The 17,422-nt window shown below is 38.3% G+C and overlaps 1 protein-coding gene across 2 annotated transcripts in view; it reads left to right on the top strand.

Annotated features, from left to right (window-relative positions):
* Positions 1 to 17,422, top strand: part of Tpk1 (thiamin pyrophosphokinase 1) — a 378,286-nt gene that overhangs the window by 100,212 nt on the left and 260,652 nt on the right. For both annotated transcript variants that reach the window (NM_001134994.1, XM_087659205.1), the window contains 1 exon segment: positions 15,836 to 15,905. In NM_001134994.1, the coding sequence (NP_001128466.1) occupies positions 15,836 to 15,905 (70 nt within the window).

Genomic DNA, 17,422 nt, shown 5'->3' with positions numbered 1-17,422 from the left:
ATCACAATCACAGTAGGGCAGTGAGAACAGACTTTGAAGAGGTAAATTCCCAAAGGATTGTTGTTAGAGACTGCTAATAAAGGAAATGAAAAGGACTCCGTCTCTATCCAAGAACCGCTTTCCAGCTAAGACTTGAATCTGGAGCACTTGACAGTCAGCCTTTTCACATGCATGATTACACAGAAGAGCATCTTCCGTATAACCATGATCTAATTTATAAGCATGTGCTGTGCTACAAACAGAAGCCAAGAGTCTCATTTAGTTTTTTACTATTTAATAAAATTTCATTTAGTGTAGATAGTGCAGTCATTATGGGCAATGATCTGGTATGATGTAATAAAATGTGTAATATGCATATTCTTGGACCTGGTGACTATCCATTTAGGTATTTGACATCTGGACAGAAGATATTTCTTATGTGTATAATCATGCATGCAGATGCTAATTGTAGGATTATTAAAATATAAATCTTTTGATGAATTTATTAAATCTGTATGACTCAGATGAACCCAGTAAACTGGATTTATATTTTAAGTAGAAATCTCTTATATTTTAATATTCAATTATAAAAGAAAAAATTTGAATACTGCATTTAAAAATTTAGACACTGTGACATAGTATTGCATACTGTTCACGGTAACAAGCACACACTACATAAAATAAAAGGAAACACTAACCACAAGCTGGGAGAATGAAACTTATGTCCAGAATAGTATGGACTGCAGATGAGGATGGGGTTGTCAGGATGGGATGGCAGTCCAGTGAGTAGAAACCCTGTAGTTGTACAGCCATCCCAAGGGTTAGATCATGGCACTTGTTAGAGTTGGGTGTAGGGTAGAAGGGCATTGTCCTCTCCATTCATCACTATATTTAGTGTATAAGATGCATTTTATACATTTAGGATATTTTGTTAGAGCATTCCTTTAGGTGTAGGCTTTGTAATTTTGAAAGTGAAAATTTACGTTTAAGCCCCAAGATACATTTTTCCTTTTCATTTTCCCTTATTTGCTAGAAATGGAGGCATAGATGGAGATGCACATCCCTTTGTGGTATGCAAGTCCAAAATGGCATTTAAAGTCAAATCTCCTTTGTTCTGTATTTCAGGGTAGAAATCTAGTACTGATTCCAACATGGAAAATGCTTGTTCAATGCATTGTCCCATGGGGCATTTTGTGTCTACACAAGTTAAGATTAGAAAATGGTGAGTTAAAAAACAAATCTGGCCTGGCCTGGATTTCTGAAAGGTATTTAGGCCGTGCTGTGTTCAGTTCAGGTCAAGCACGAATGGGACACCAATGCCCCTGCAGGATATTGCATCAGGCTTGAGGGGTTTTAGGAGAGGGAGTAACAATGAGAGAAGGAAAGAGACCAGGTAGGAATCCTCAGGACATTGAAACAGTTGAAAGATGATTAGTTTACTGGATACACATTCACCGTTGGGGTGGGAAGATATAATACAATAAAAACATTGCATATGTCTTACAAGTTACCTATTAAGCCTGATTTTAGTTCCAAACCAGCCTTAATTACTAAAACTGAAGTGGTGGACCTGACCCTATGATAAAGAGGGGCATTACTCAAAGAAGGGACATTCCATTGTATCCTTGTGTCCTTGTCTTGTCAGGCGTCTTTGGTACATCTTTTTGCAGGGTTAGTTTTCCCAGCACCGTCACAGACTCACTGCAGTGAGTTCCAAGTTCTGCATCGAGTGTTTCTAGTTACTCTTTCTATCGAGCCCTGCCAGTATCCAGTAATCCATGGAGGCAGTGGCTGCTCTGTACCTAGATCTGCTCCCTCTTCCAGTTCCATTCACAAATCAGGTCACTAGTTCGAAGCACGCCATGCCCTAAAGGATTAGACATTGGCGGATGCAGAAGCACCTCGTCCTTCAGCATGCCAGTGCCAATAAAAGTGACTTCAAGCTTTGACAGCTTCAGGCTTTATCCCTTCCCTTCCAAGAGAACACTGAAGTAGCTCTGGTGGGCTTAAGATATAATCTCCTCTTGTTTCTGTCCTGTATTTTGTTACATTGGAAACACATGTGCCTTACAGTTGGCTGTAAGATTGCCCTTCCTGAGTCTTACATCTTAAGCCGAAGTTGCCTCATCCCTCATCCCTCATCCCTACTTTGCTTTACTGAACAATTTTAAATACTTGTTGGTATAACACTTGGTATAACCAACTGGAGCTAGAAACTAATTTGGGTATCAAATATACTTACTACAATTTCCTTATTATTTTGGTTGAGATTTTGAATATTATGTCGAAGGGAGTAGTAAATGTTGACATCCTTGTCTCGTTTTTGATGTTACAGGAAAACTTCAATGTCTTACATGTTAAATTAAAACAATGCTAACTATGGATGGTTCAAGTGTGGCTGTTATTGTATCAGGCTACATTCCCTTCTGCCTTTCATTTTAGAGCCTTTTACATGGGGTTTTACTTGTTTTCAGATGCTTTTTCTCCATCTCCAAAGGATTGCATAGTTTTGCTCTTTGTCTTTTTACTCGATGTTCTGCACTTACTGACTGGCATACCTGAACTACCCTGTTACCTCAGGGACAAGTCTCACTCAATGATGGTAAATGATCCATTTATGTGTAGTTGAATGTGACAATTAAACTTGCACTAAAGAATTTTTTAGCTTATTTTCATTAGGCTATTATTTATTGTACTTTTCTTAGAATGTCCGAAGTTCCTTATTGAATAAATAAGCACATGTCTTTAAATTAAGGTTAATAATGACTTCCTTGTATACTGAATCTCTTTTTACTATGGTCTTAATGCTTTTATTTATTTACTTCTCAACTTACGTATCAGTTTATTGACTAAATGATGATCTAAAGCCAGTTATTTTTAAATGTTTGAGAAGTTTCCCTGTGATTTGTTAAAGCTACGCTTTCTTCTTGATTTGTCTAAAGTTTAGGATTAAGGTTAGTCTCCCAGAGCTCTGGAGATGGCTCTGTAGGTAAGACCTCTTGTAGAACATATGGTGACCTAAGTTCAAACCCCTAGCATCTCTGTAACAAAAATCTGGGTATGGTGATAAGTAATTCCTCCTTGTAGGGTAGATTCCTGGAGCTCATGGACCAGCCAGCTCTGCCACAAGCAAACAGTGAGCTCCAAGTTCAGTGGGAGTCCTGCCTTAAGGGACTAGGGCAGAGAGCAGTAGGATACGTGACATTCTCCCCTGACCTCTGCACCGGCCCACACACTTGAAGATACCATGTGTAAAACACATACACACACACACACACACACACACACACACACACACACACACACACACAGAGAGAGAGAGAGAGAGAGACAGAGAGAGACAGAGAGAGAGACAGAGAGAGAGACAGAGAGAGAGAGGATGAGAGAGAGAGACAGAGAGAGAGAGGATGAGAGAGAGAGACAGAGAGAGAGGATGAGAGAGAGAGAGAGAAAGAGAGAGAGAGAGGGACAGGGAGAAGGAAGGGGGAGGGAGGGAGAGGGGGAGACGGAGACGGGGAGACGGAGACGGGGAGACGGAGACGGGGAGACGGAGAGACGGAGACGGAGAGACGGAGACGGAGAGACAGAGACGGAGACAGAGAGACGGAGACGGAGACGGAGACGGAGACGGAGACGAGTGGAAATTGTCCCTAAGACTTCTTGGAGATAGCCCATGTACCAAGAGCCATTATGTACTCTACGAATGAAAAAGAATGATCTCTTTAAGCTCCTTTGCTGTCTGCCTACAAAAAACCCAACTGAATGTTTGTGTCATTATGTGTATGTTTGAACTTGTACCCAGTTAGTCCTGCTTTTCTAGATAGACTACTTTTACTTTTACTCATAGCTTTCATGTACACTCTACCCCATTCCCACTGCCTGTTCCCCATTTTTTTCCTTTTAAAGCAGAGTTAGCTCATGAGTATGTTCATTAAAAAAAAAAAGGTATTCAAGTTATATATTGAATTCTTGAGTTAGTTGCAAATATAAATATTAATCAATTTCTGGTTCCTGATCATTAAGTTGTTTGTTGATGTTAGATTGATAGTCTTACCTTGTAGGTGTAAAGATCATTCTCTGAGTAAGAGAAGAGAGATGTTTGCTGCAAACTTTCACTTCATAAACTCTTTTAAAATATGAGTATATTAATAGTTTTCAATTTATCAGAGAGTGAGAACAAGAGAGAGAGAGAGAGAGAGAGAGTGAGTGCGAGAGAGCATTGCTTTCCACTCCAGGTTCTGAGGCTTGAACTAATGTCTTCAGCCTTGCAAGGTAAGCACTTCGACTGGCTAAGCCATCTTACTTAAACTATTTTCATATGAGTATCCAAGGTATCAGGAAAGGAATAAGTATAAGCTGGATAGGTAATATTTTCTTCTATCTGTATACGAAAAATTCAAGTGTCGCCTGTTTGTGTAACAGTTGTTTTCCTTTTGATGTATGCCACAGTGTGTCTTTCATTTGACAGATGCCATGTGTCTCTGGGACCTCCCTCTTGCCTTCAGGAAAGGGTGGAGGTGATTTACTAGGAAAGGAAGGAGCAAATAGACTAAGAGCTCCACCCACTCCACAGTCTCCTGTATTTATTTTATATTCATTCTATAGCATATTTTCATCAGCAAAGTGCTGAAAACATTACTTAAAGGCTGTTACATTTTTGCCAAGTGAACAGCTCCTATCCTTGACTCTTCAGTACCTGTTCCCCTGGCTAGTTACAAGCATTATTCTCTACTTTATTCATGGATATCTGACTCTTGTCTGCAAATTCTCACTGCCTCTTATGGATAATTGTACACTATGCAGCGAACTGGTCAACGGAAACTACCCCTTCGTAGGCTCACTGTTCATGGTGGAATGAATGGGATGGCCTATCCTCATGAACTTGGGAAATGAAATGATACAAACCACTCAGTGTCTCCCAGAGGGCATTCAGAAGGGCTTGTCTTCGGCTGTCACTAGTGTTAATAATTAAGTTATAGAGCCTTAAGTAAATAAGAGGTGGATATGTGATAGATGCAAAGTCAGTTTGGCTAGTATATAATTACTCTGACTTTAGGAAATGTAGCTTCTTAGTGATAGTCTTGTATTTAAATTGGAATGTTTTCAGAATAATGTGAGCAGTATTCCTTACAGCTATGTGTTATGTGACCTTTTCAGCCTGCTGAAGACTGGGTGTGCTCCTGTTAGAGCCCTGCTTCTCAACTTGAAATGACTGTGGACATAGGGCCTTAACAACTACAGTTGCCATAACCACAGCAGCAAGGTGTTGTTGACCTGTAGATTGTAGGGTCTAGGAATACTGAATGTTCTTCAGTGCTCCAGAGAAGCACTCAGAAAATATCACTAATGTGAATCATGCCAAGTCAACTGTGATCTCTTCCATGCTTGCCTTATTCACTGTGTATTGAGTTTATACTTGCTATTGATCAACTCCCCAAAGAGTAGCTGGCCACTAGTGACAGTGTAAGGATTGTGATCTTACTTGATTGTAACAGTCCATATTTAGTTAAATAAATATATACATATGTTCTTTATACATGTAAGATAATTTTATTTATCTATGTTACTTAGCATTTCTTATACAAAATGAGATTTGCCCATTTTTAAGAAAAATTTCTCTGTGCTAGGTGATACCCAACAGATGGTAAGTGTTTTTTGCGATTTCTTAGTAATTAGATAGTTGGTGACACCCAGAATTGAAGAGGTATTATTACAGACTTTATAAATAGGATTATGGAAAACTAGGTGTCATACTTCATCTCTGCAGTATATTATGAGGGAAGAATGAGAGAGAAAAGATAATAGAATTTACACAGGAATATTTACTAAAAGGTAATAAAAATCTCCATTATGTGGCATGAAGCAGGTCATTAGGGCTGGTGCAGAAGTATGCATGTTGATGCTCAGTATAAATACCACTTGATTTTCATTTGAAATAGGATAACTTTGCGTTAGGGACTTGACTAAAATTTAATGAGTATCTCACTTACTAGCTGAAGAATATTACAGATAGTGTGAGCTTACTTAATAATTGCACATAAATACACGATAAGTAAAACCCTCTATCTAAAACCCTGAAAAAGATCTCTAAACAGCAGTTAATTTTGTGTGCATTTCAGCACTCCTCTAAGAAAAGTATATTGTTATTTCTTTAGGAGAGAATATATTTCCATGCATTTCTGAGTAAAACCTTTTTTCTACATGAAATAAAGCCTTGGAAGAGAAAGCACACTAATCTATCTCTCTTTACCAAGTCCAGGAGCTAAATGACTAAGCTGTATCCAGGGCTTTCCTGGTGATTTACATACCAGGCAGAAGCATGATACCTCTGCTTTAAGAGCTTCTTTCCATATAGATTGCAGGACTCTGCCTCTCGGTTCGAAGTTAATATTTTCCCTAGTTGGGTTTTCTTGTTTTAAATGGCATAGACCCCAACTCAAACTTGCCTCAGCCAGGATGAAATTTATTGATTTAAAGAACTCAGACTGGTCCTGGCTTTAACTATGGCAGTGGGGACTCAGTGTATTCACACTTGTCCCCTTGCTTACTTAGGGTCCTGCTCGGGGTCAGGATGGCAGACTTCATAATTCCACATCCCCAGTCTCAAGGTTCATAGTAGCAAAAGAGGAAACCTGCCAATGCTCCTTGACTTTGGTTGGAAAACACCGTAGTTTCTGCCTGATTAATCCCTTTCCCCAAAATAGGGATTCTTCTCAATTATTCTTTTTACCATATATGTGTGTGTGTTTTCTTTTCCCCTCCTACATGCATGTACATAAACCCCCTACCCTTGTGTTTTGGGAATTTATCCCAGGATTTCATACATACTAAGCAAGTGCTCTGCTACTGAACTATAACCTCAACTTTCTGTTTTCTTTTTGTTCATTTTGATGAGTTTGAAATCAAAATTAGATGTAGTTCATATTCCTTATGAACAAAAGTTTCATATCACAGCATTTCATCCATATGCACACATTTTATATTATATATTACCTATATATGTATATATTATGTATATTATATGTATAGGTAAATATCGATATACCAATAATTTTTATATATTGGTATACAAATGCACATACATATACATACACACATATAAACACTCAGTGTTAAACAGCTAGTGTAAGGAATAGAGAGATGGTTTATGGTGGAAATAACACATCTGTCTTGAAGGCCTTGATGAAGTACATTAACTTTTTAGGATGGTTACAAGACAGTTCTTTATTGGCGTTCTGTTCAGTAAAATTTCCCCTGTGTCAATGTGTTCAAGGTTCTTTCCTCCTTTCTCATCTACTAGGTTCATCATAACTGGTTTTATGTGGAGGCCCTTGATCCACTTAGACAGTTTAGATATGGGAGAAGATGGGGAGACTTACAGAGGGTCAGGAATTTGAAAGGAGGGTAGCAGTGTGTCAGGGGGAACTGGGGGGTAGCCACTAGAAAGTCCCAGATGCCAGAGACCCAACAGGGAGGACATAGCTGAAATACCCAGCAAATGGTAGATAGAACCCATAGAGACTATATCTAGTAGATAGGCACAGTCCCCAGTTGAGTGATGGGGCCACTCACCCACCTCAAAAATAATAATTCAGAATTCCTCTTCCTATGCACCTCACTTCCTTGCTTTATCTACATTGTCTTTCTGTCATTTCTGGATTTTTATGTTGATTTGGTGGTATATACCATAGTAATTTTGGTGATTTTTCCATTAGAATTCCGATTTGTAGGGATTAGTTTAAAAACATTGTGCTAGTCAGTGTTCGTAGATACTGGGACTAAAATGAACTCAGGTGTTTTATTTTAAGTAACTGAAATGGTGAAATTTTTATCTCTCCACCTCCTCCTCTTTCTGTTTTTTTTTTCATATAAATACTTGGAATTAGAATTACTTTAATAGTATACTTTGCAGTATGTAAAATTATTTCTCTTCAGTTTTATTCAACAAGAAAATTGAAATAACCAATTTACCTGTAATTGTGAATGTAGTTCTTTTTTGTTAATATTGCTAAATGCCGATTTAAAAACCAACACAAAGTTATGTAAAGTTCCAGAGTTGCTGAGATAGAAAAGTTGCTCCACTGGTTTTCCGTTTATTTTAGTTTTCAGATGTTAATCAACCTGAAGCATAGTAAACAATTCTTCAACCATTACTGGACAGTCTGGGAACATTTTGCTCTATAAGCTAACGAACATTTTACATTAAGAGCTAACTGATGCAGGAATGCTTAGGACAATTTAAATTATGATGAATGAACATTTTGGGACCAATTTATTGTGATTTATCTGACTAGCCTTTTAGAATCCCCGCCCCTTCTGGTTCTGTTACATAGTCCTTCCCTTATTGGTTACATGCTTTTCAAATTGCATGGTGGAAAACTGTGCTATATTCTTCAGATATTTTGAAATTAATTTTATTCATATATTTGTAAAATTTGAAAATATTTTTGTGAATAAAACTTAAAAGAAGTAAAGAACATTTTTATGGTTCCTTATGGAAATCAAGGTGCTTTGAAAGTGGATTTTTTTCCCTTTAGAAGGAATAAATCCCTGTTTCTAACTTATGTGTAACAAGAGGGTAGTCTGTACATTTTTTTGAGTGATTATTCTAACTCATTTTTCTACTTATAACCTTGGTGATATGGATAAATTTAGTTGCTAAGTGTTTGTCTTTTCATACACTTCCATAAATGTTACATAAAATGTTAGAAATAATAAGTCTTCATTTTGTTTTCATTGAGAAACTAGGGGGAATTTAGCAGAGCTGGGTGAGTTAAGTTCCTTTCTGTCTTTTCCTCTGATGAAGCCACTATCTACTCATGGCAAATGAAGCTTTTCTTAGTCTGGAGGACAGACATACATTGGCTTCTTACTCCATTTTCTTGCACAGCAACAAGCACTTGGATGCCTACCAAATAAAAATGTACCTGTTTTTTGTTTTGTTTCGTTTCATTTGTTTTTGATATCACTGGGGACAAAACCATGCCTTACAAATGCTAGGTCAGTGCTCTATCACCGATCTTTATCCCTGGCTCTTAAAAGACTTAAATGTTGAATTCAGCTGATCTTTGCTATGTAATATAGTATGGAAATTGATATCTTTATACTTGTTAATTTTTACCAATTAAACACTATTTCTTACATTTTATATTGCCTTAGTAAATAAATTTTTACATAAAAGATCTCATATACTTGTTAATTTTGTTTATGGAGAATTACGTTTTATACTCTGAGGGTAATTACTGATCATTTGCCATCTGTTTCTATTAATCAGTCTTTTTATGCTCCCCAATCAGTGATATTTTGCTATTTTATGTGATTTCATTTCTCCCTCTTCACTCATGATGACTTTGATATGTAGGAAATGTGCCACAAATCCTATGAACGTCTGTTATATTCATAGCATAATGTGAACTGGGTTCCAGTCATTATGAAGTGTTTAGGGTGGTTAATGAAACAGCCATCCCTCTGAATGGTTTGTATAGAAACTCTGCTTTCATTTAATATTTTGTGGTAGCTTGGGCTGTTCTTTTCTAAGAATGTAAAGTTCTCAACTTTTTTTTTTACAGTATTTTATTTTTTATTTTTTTATTTTAATTTTTTATTATATATTTCTTTACTTATATTTCAAAGGTTATTCCCCTTCCCGGTTTTCTGTCCATAAGCTCCCATTCCCTCCCCTTCCCCCCCATACAGGTATTCCCCCTATATATCCCACTTATTGCCCTCTCCCATATTCTCCTACACAGGGGGTCCAACCTTGGTAAGACCAAGGGCTTCCCCTTCTACTGGTGCCCCAACAAGGCTATTCTCTACTACATAGGCAGTTGGAGCCCTGGGTCAGTCCATGTATAGTCTTTTGGCAGAGAAAACTTTTTATTGAATGCTCATTATCTTCATATGTTGTGACTAATGTATTATTAAATTACTAGTTGAGTTGTTTAAATGATCCTCACTCTATAATGAAAAAGATCAAGCTAAAACTTAGTGTATTACCCCCCTAGTCTGATTTTGTTTCATACATAACAGGGATCACAGAAAAAATAGACTTTGATGGGCTTTTCTGTATGTCCCTAGAGTTTGTTAGGTACCCATTACATTCTCTCTCCTGATGTTAACATATCAAAAGTTAGAGTTGAATGTTCTAAATCTTCTTAAATCTGCACGTACTAGGGTGATAGGATGGTTTTTAAATGAAGAAATAGGTCAACAGAGTAATTCCTTTCTTCTGAAGCTATTCCTGTCTTGGGTATTTCCTTATGCTAATGACTTAGTGTGGAGGACATTGAAACTTTGGACTAGGAAAGCAGTTGAATGCTTTGAGTGGAACATCATGGGCTGCTCTATTTGGAGTCTGGAAGACAGTGCTGTTGAGAGTAATAGAGATAATGGAAACCAGGAGACAGGAATAAAGACTATTAGCAATTGGGCTGCAAGCTAGTCATGAAATATTTTGAAAAAAAAACCAAAAAAACACAATCTGCCTATATTCTGCCACTTGCTTGAGACTAAATAAGAAAATAATGGACTAATTTCTTTGGTGGAGGAAATTTCAAGACAGCATAAACTTGGGGCTATGGCATCATTACTCATGATTACTCTTGTATAAATCAACAATGAAAAAGTAACCAATGTATTGAGTAGCTTTGATCTTAATAGTTGTGTAGGGGCAGAAGACAAGACATTGGTCTGTTAAAGGTAATGCTGTTAAATCACCAATGTCTTGCAACTACTCCTACTCCTTAGATAAAAAGCAGTTGAATCTTAATCCATAGGACAAGGATTTTTCTTTTTTTTTTCTTATAAAATAAGTAAATGAGGCTAAGGCTCTGTAAGTCAGAATGCTCAAATCTCGCATGAAATCTCAGAAAACCAGCAGCATGCACAGTTCTGCAGGAGACCTTTTACATATATAATATGGCTTCCACTTTAGTGCTTTTAATGGGATTCCTAACTGTGAAAATGAGAGGGACTTTATCTCTGGTGCCTTCTCTGGGGCTGGGTTTTTTTTTTTTCCTCATTGTTTTGTCCAGGTCCAATGTGTTAGTTTTTGTTTTTTCTCATTATATTTTATTTGAAATAATAGAATTAAAAACTAGCAACAAATTGGTCAAAAAACAGGTCTCAACAGATACAGAAAGATAGAAATAATCCCATGTGTCCTATCAGACCACCACGGACTAAAGCTGGTCTTCAATAACAATAAGGGAAGAACGGCCACATATACATGGAAGTTGAACAATGCTCTACTCAATGATAACCTGGTCAAGGAAGAAATAAAGAAAGAAATTAAAGACTTCTTAGAATTTAATGAAAATGAAGGGAAAACATACCCAAACTTATGGGACACAATGAAAGCTGTGCTAAGAGGAAAACTCAATAGCCCTGAGTATCTGCAGAAAGAAACAGGAGAGAGCATATATCAGCAGCTTGACAGCACACCTAAAAGCTCTAGAACAAAAAGAAGCAAATACACCCACGGTGAGTAGAAGGTAGGAAATAATCAAACTCAGAGCTGAAATCAAACAAGTAGAAACAAAAAGGACTATACAAAGAATCAACAGAACCAAAAGCTAGTTATTTGAGAAAATCAACAAGATAGATAAACCCTTAGCCAGATTAACCAGAGGACACAGAGAGTGTGTCCAAATTTAAAAAATCAGAAATGAAAAGGGAGACATAGCATCAGAATCAGAGGAAATTCAAAAAAATCATCAGATCCTACTACAAAAGCCTATATTCAACAAAACTTGAAAATCTGCAGGAAATGGGCAATTTCCTAGACAGATACCAGGTACCGAAGTTAAATCAGGAACAGATAAACCAGTTAAACAACCTCATAACTCCTAAGGAAATAGAAGCAGTCATTAAAGGTCTCCCAACCAAAAAGAGCCCAGGTCCAGATGGGTTCAGGGCAGAATTCTATCAGACCTTCATAGAAGACCTCATATCAATACTCTCCAAATTATTCCACAAAATTGAAACAGATGGAGCGCTACCAAATTCCTTTTATGAAGCCACAATTACTCTTATACCTAAACCACACAAAGACCCAACAAAGAAAGAGAACTTCAGACCAGTTTCCCTTATGAACATCGACACAAAGATTCTCAATAAAATTCTTGCAAACTGAATTCAAGAACACATCAAAACAGTCATCCATCATGATCAAGTAGGCTTCATCACAGGTATGGAGGGATGGTTTTATGTACGGAAAACCATCAACATAATCCACTATATAAATAAATTGAAAGACAAAAACCACATGATTGTTTCATTTGATGCTGAGAAAGCCTTTGACAAAATTCCACACCCCTTCACTATAAAAGTCCTAGAAAGAATAGGAATTCAAGGCCCATACCTAAATATAGTAAAAGCTATATACAGCAAACCAGTAGCTAACATCAAACTAAATGGAGTAAAACTTGAAGCAATCCCACTAAAATCAGGGACTAGACAAGGCTGCCCACTCTCTCCCTACTTATTCAGTATAGTTCTCGAAGTCCTACCCAAAGCAATCAGACAACAAGAGGAGATCAAAGGGATACAGACTGGAAAGGAAGAAGTCAAACTATCACTATGTGCAGATGATATGATAGTATGTTTAAGTGATCCACCAGTTAAGTTCCACGAGAACTACTAAACCTGATAAACAACTTCAGCAAAGTGACTGGGTATAAAATTGATTCAAATAAATAAGTAGCCTTCCTCTACACAAAAGACAAACAAACCAAGAAAGAAATTAGGGAAACTACACCCTTCATAATAGTCCCAAATAGTATCAAATTCCTCAGTGTGACTTTAACCAAGTAAGTGAACGATCTGTATGATAAGAACTTCAAGCCTCTGAAGAAAGAAATTGAAGAAGATCTCAGAAGATGGAAAGATCTTCCATGCTCATGGATTGACATGATTAATATATTAAAAATGGCCATTTTACCAAAAGTGATCTACAGATTCAATGCGATCCCCATCAAAATTCCAATCCAGTTCTTCATAGAGTTAGACAGAACAATTTACAAATTCATCTGGAATAACAATAAACCCAGGATAGCTAAAACTATCCTCAACAATAAAAGGATTTCTGGGGAATCACTATCCCTGAACTTAAGCAGTATTACAGAGCAATAGTGATAAAAACTATATGGTATTGGTACAGAGACAGGCAGATAGACCAGTGGAATAGAATTGAAGACCCAGAAATGAACCCATACACACCTATGGTCACTTGATTTTGACAAAGGAGCTAAAACCATCCAATGGAAAAACGATAGCATTTTCAGCAAATGGTCCTGGTTCAACTGGAGGTCAGCATGTAGAAGAATGCAGATCGATTCATTTTTATCACCCTGTACAAAGCTTAAGTCCAAGTGGATCAAGGACCTCCACATCAAACCAGATAAACTCAAACTAATAGAAGAAAAAGTGGGGAAGAATCTCGAACACATTGGCACTGGAGAAAATTTCCTTAACAAAACATCAATGGTTTATGCTCTAAGATCAAGAATCGACAAATGAGATCTCATAAAGCTACAAAGCTTCTGTAAGGCAAAGGACACTGTCGTTAGGACAAAATGGCAAACAACACATTGGGAAAATATATGTACCAATCCTACAACTGATAGAAGACTTATATCCAAAATATACAAAGAACTCACGAAGTTAGACCGCAGGGAGACAAATAACCCTGTTATCAAATTGGGCCCAGAGCTAAACAAAGAATTCACAGGTGAGGAAAATTGAATGTCTGAGAAACACCTAAAGAAATGTCCAACATCTTTAGTCATAAGGGAATCGTACATCAAAGCAACCCTGAGATTCCACCTCACACCAGTCAGTATGGCTAAGATCAAAAGCTCTGGCCACAGCAGATGCTGGTGAGGATGTGGAGAAACAGGAACACTCCTCCATTTTTGGTGGGATTGCAGACTGTATAACCATTCTAGAAATCAGTCTGGAGGTTTTTTAGAAAGTTGGACATTGTACTACCTGAGGACCCAGCTATACCTCTCTTGGGCATATACCCATAAGATGCCCCAACATACAACAAAGACACGTGCTCTACTATTTTCATAGAAGCCTTATTTTTAATAGCCAGAAGCTGGAAAGAACCCAGATGCCCTTCAACAGAGGAATGGATACAGATAATGTGGTACATCTACACAATGGAGTACTACTCAGCTGTCAAAAACAACGGCTTTATGAAAACATAGGCAAATGGATGGAACTGGAAAATATCATCCTGAGTGAGGTAACCCAATCACAGAAAAACACACACGGTATGCACTCATTGATAAGTGGATATTAGCCCAAATGCTCGAATTAACCAAGATGCACAGAACACATGAAACTCAAGAAGGATTACAAAAATGCAGATGCTTCACTCCTTCTTTGTAAGAGGAACAAGAATACCCTTAGGAAGGCATAGGCAGGCAATATTTTGAACAGAGACTAAAGGAACACCCATTCAGAGCCTGCCCCCCCATGTGGCCCATACATATACAGCCACCAAACTAGATAAGATGGATGAAGCATAGAGGTGCAGGCTGACAGGAACCAGATGTAGATCTCTCCTGAAAGACACAGCCAGAAAATGGCAAATACCTAGGCGAATGCCAGCAGCAAACCACTGAATTGGGAACGGGACCCCTGTTGAAGGAATCAGAGAAAGGCCTGAAAGAGGTAAATGGGCTTGAGACCCCATATGAACAACAGTGCCAACCAACCAGAGCTTCCAGGTACTAAGCCACTACCTAAAGACTATACATGGACTGACTCTGGGCTCCAACCCCATAGGTAGCAATGAATAGCCTAGTAAGAGCACCAGTGGAAGGGGAAGCCCTTGGTCCTGCCAAGGCTGGGTCCCCAGTGATCAGGATCATTGGTGGGAGGGCGGCAATGGGGGGAGGATGGGGAGGGGAACACCCACATAGAATGGGAGGGGGAGTGGCTGGGGGGGGGGTATTGGCCTGGAAACCAGGAAAGGGAATAACATTTGAAATGTAAATAAGAAATACCCAGTTTACTAAAGGTGGGGGAAAAAGTAGCAATAAGAATCCTTTCTTGAAAATTGATTTAATAATTCTAAAACAGTAATCTTAATACATATAATTATTAATACAATACTGATATTTGACATAATTGAAATGAGGTTTTATAAGTGAAAGAGTGTTGAAGGAGTGTCACATACGGAAGAAAGGTAAGAATGAAATATTTGGGGAAAGGTTGAGGGCAGGTAATGCTGTCACAGAAATGCTTATGTGGAATTCCCAGAGAGAGAAAGGCAGACAGGACGGAAGACAGAAAGTAATTGCATTAGGATGACTTAGATTCATTCAGAACTTGAGGAAGATGCTTCCTCAGCTTTGGGAAACATAGGTTGCTTAAGCATAATTTTCAAGTTCAAAACATCAGAGAAAAGGAAGGTCTTCAGTGCTTCCAGAGAGAAGACAAAGGAGGCAGAGAACAGTGAGACAGGCTTCCACTTGAAATTAGCCCTGTTACAGTGGCAGTCCAAAGGCAGCATGTTAACAGCAGAACACCTGACTGTCAGAAGCTCTGTCCTGCTGCCTTCGTAAGCCGGACCCAGCTTCTGTAATCAAAAGGGACAAACAGATGGAGAATAGGGTAGCACCCTCTCCACCTCTGTTCAGAAGGACTGAGAAGATACAGAGGGTCTGTGGTGGTTCTGTCTTCCTATGTAGAGTCATTTGTAAGAACAACAGAAATACCATAAGGTAAATGTCACCATCCGGGGTAGTGTGGCTCTGAGTGTTTGCTTTTCAGTGATGCTCACACAAGAGACTGACTGCACTGCCATCTTTACTGACATGCCTTGTTTTCTTTTTGTTGGAAGCTCTCTTAAGAGCCTGTGCTGATGGAGGTGCCAATCACTTATATGACCTCACTGAAGGAGAAAGAGAAAGGTAAGCTCCAACAGGTCAGCATGCTCCTCACTTCTGCTGCTCCTTAACTTTAATCGTTCTATGGTTGTTGTTGTAAAAATATAAAAATAAAAAAAAAAGGTATAGTTGTCTTTTACCTCGATGGGTCACACCACAGTGCCCCAAGATATCTGCTAGAAATCTTGGCGGAAGCACATCCCGACTCCTTGGCGGCCCAGAGTCTCCACTGCTGCACACTTTCCTACACTCAAACCATCACATAAAAGAACACACAACACAATAATCTTTGACCCAGTTGATAAGATATAATTGCCCACCTAAACATACAAAGCCCAGTACCATCCGTCCCTTAAGAACATTTGTAACAACCTGTAAAGGTACAGTGTGGAATCTTAATGTCACCCGCCATATTGTCCTGCCAAGGCTTCTCTCCCCCTGTCTCTTCCTTTCTGTCCTAGTCCCCACCTCTTCCTTCAAACTTCTCTCCCACCCATCCTTCCTTCTCCTCCAATGGCAGGCCTCCTTCTATCTTGTACCTCCCTCACCTGTGACATCACACCACATATGGTGACTTCGTTTTTCCTTTATTTTCCTCATAGTAAACCACCTCTGTGAGAGTGCTGAGCTGGATGACCATGATTTATTCCTCTGAATGAGATTGCTTAGAGCTAGGACCAGCCTTTTTCTTGTTTTTGAATTTCTATTCTTTTATTTTAAAACCTACTTAAGTCACGTTATCATATATAGAAATCTATGGGGGTTTAAAGATTGGCTGAAATAAAGCCTAAAGTAGCTATTTATGTTGGTACTAATACACTTTAAATGAATAAACACTGAACTCCTAGAAAAGAACTAGTCTGCTGTGGAAATGTGAGGGTCTATATTAGTGTTGACTAAATCTCCGTAGGACTTTCTGGTTCTTAATTTCTTCTGAGTCACAGACACATATTTTTGCAGAGAGGCTATCTAATGAATTGCTCTCTGCATTGTTTTGATTTCCTGACCTTTGTATGGTGAGAGATTTTTTGATGAGAAAACATGTTTGATAGAAACAGATTTTCAAACTAGTTCAGATGTGCACGTGTTTGTAGACCAACTCATTTGGAAACAAAATTTCCTGGTGTAGATGTGAGTACACAGCTTGTGAAAACTCAGCATTTGTGAATACACTGTTCAATCATTCTCGTATGTGTTTGTAGCTGTATTGAAAGGGTTGGCATTTGAGAAATCACCTACTTGCTTCCAAAACAAAAATAAAAATGTTATGGCATAACAGGCCCTGTGTGGGCATTAAACATATGTGGTTTGAAATCATGTATTTTTCTTTGTAACATCAGAATGTTACAGCTCTCTAATACCAGAGGTGCTGTGGAGAGCAGCTGGTGGCAGATTGTGGAGAAGTCCTGTTTCCTTTTAGATCAGATGCTATTGCTAATGTCTAGAGACTGGCGGTGGTTATCAAAAAGGCAATAATAGTGACAGCCTACGACCATTAAATTTCATTTACTTGTTTACTACACAACTTTGCAAGTTTCTCT

Source organism: Rattus norvegicus, chromosome 4 (assembly GCF_021556685.1).
Source record: "Rattus norvegicus strain SHRSP/BbbUtx chromosome 4, alternate assembly SHRSP_T2T, whole genome shotgun sequence".
Classification (NCBI taxonomy): Eukaryota; Metazoa; Chordata; class Mammalia; order Rodentia; family Muridae; genus Rattus; species Rattus norvegicus.
The sequence above is the reverse complement of the archived record's forward strand: the minus strand, read 5'-3'. Positions and strand labels throughout refer to the sequence as shown.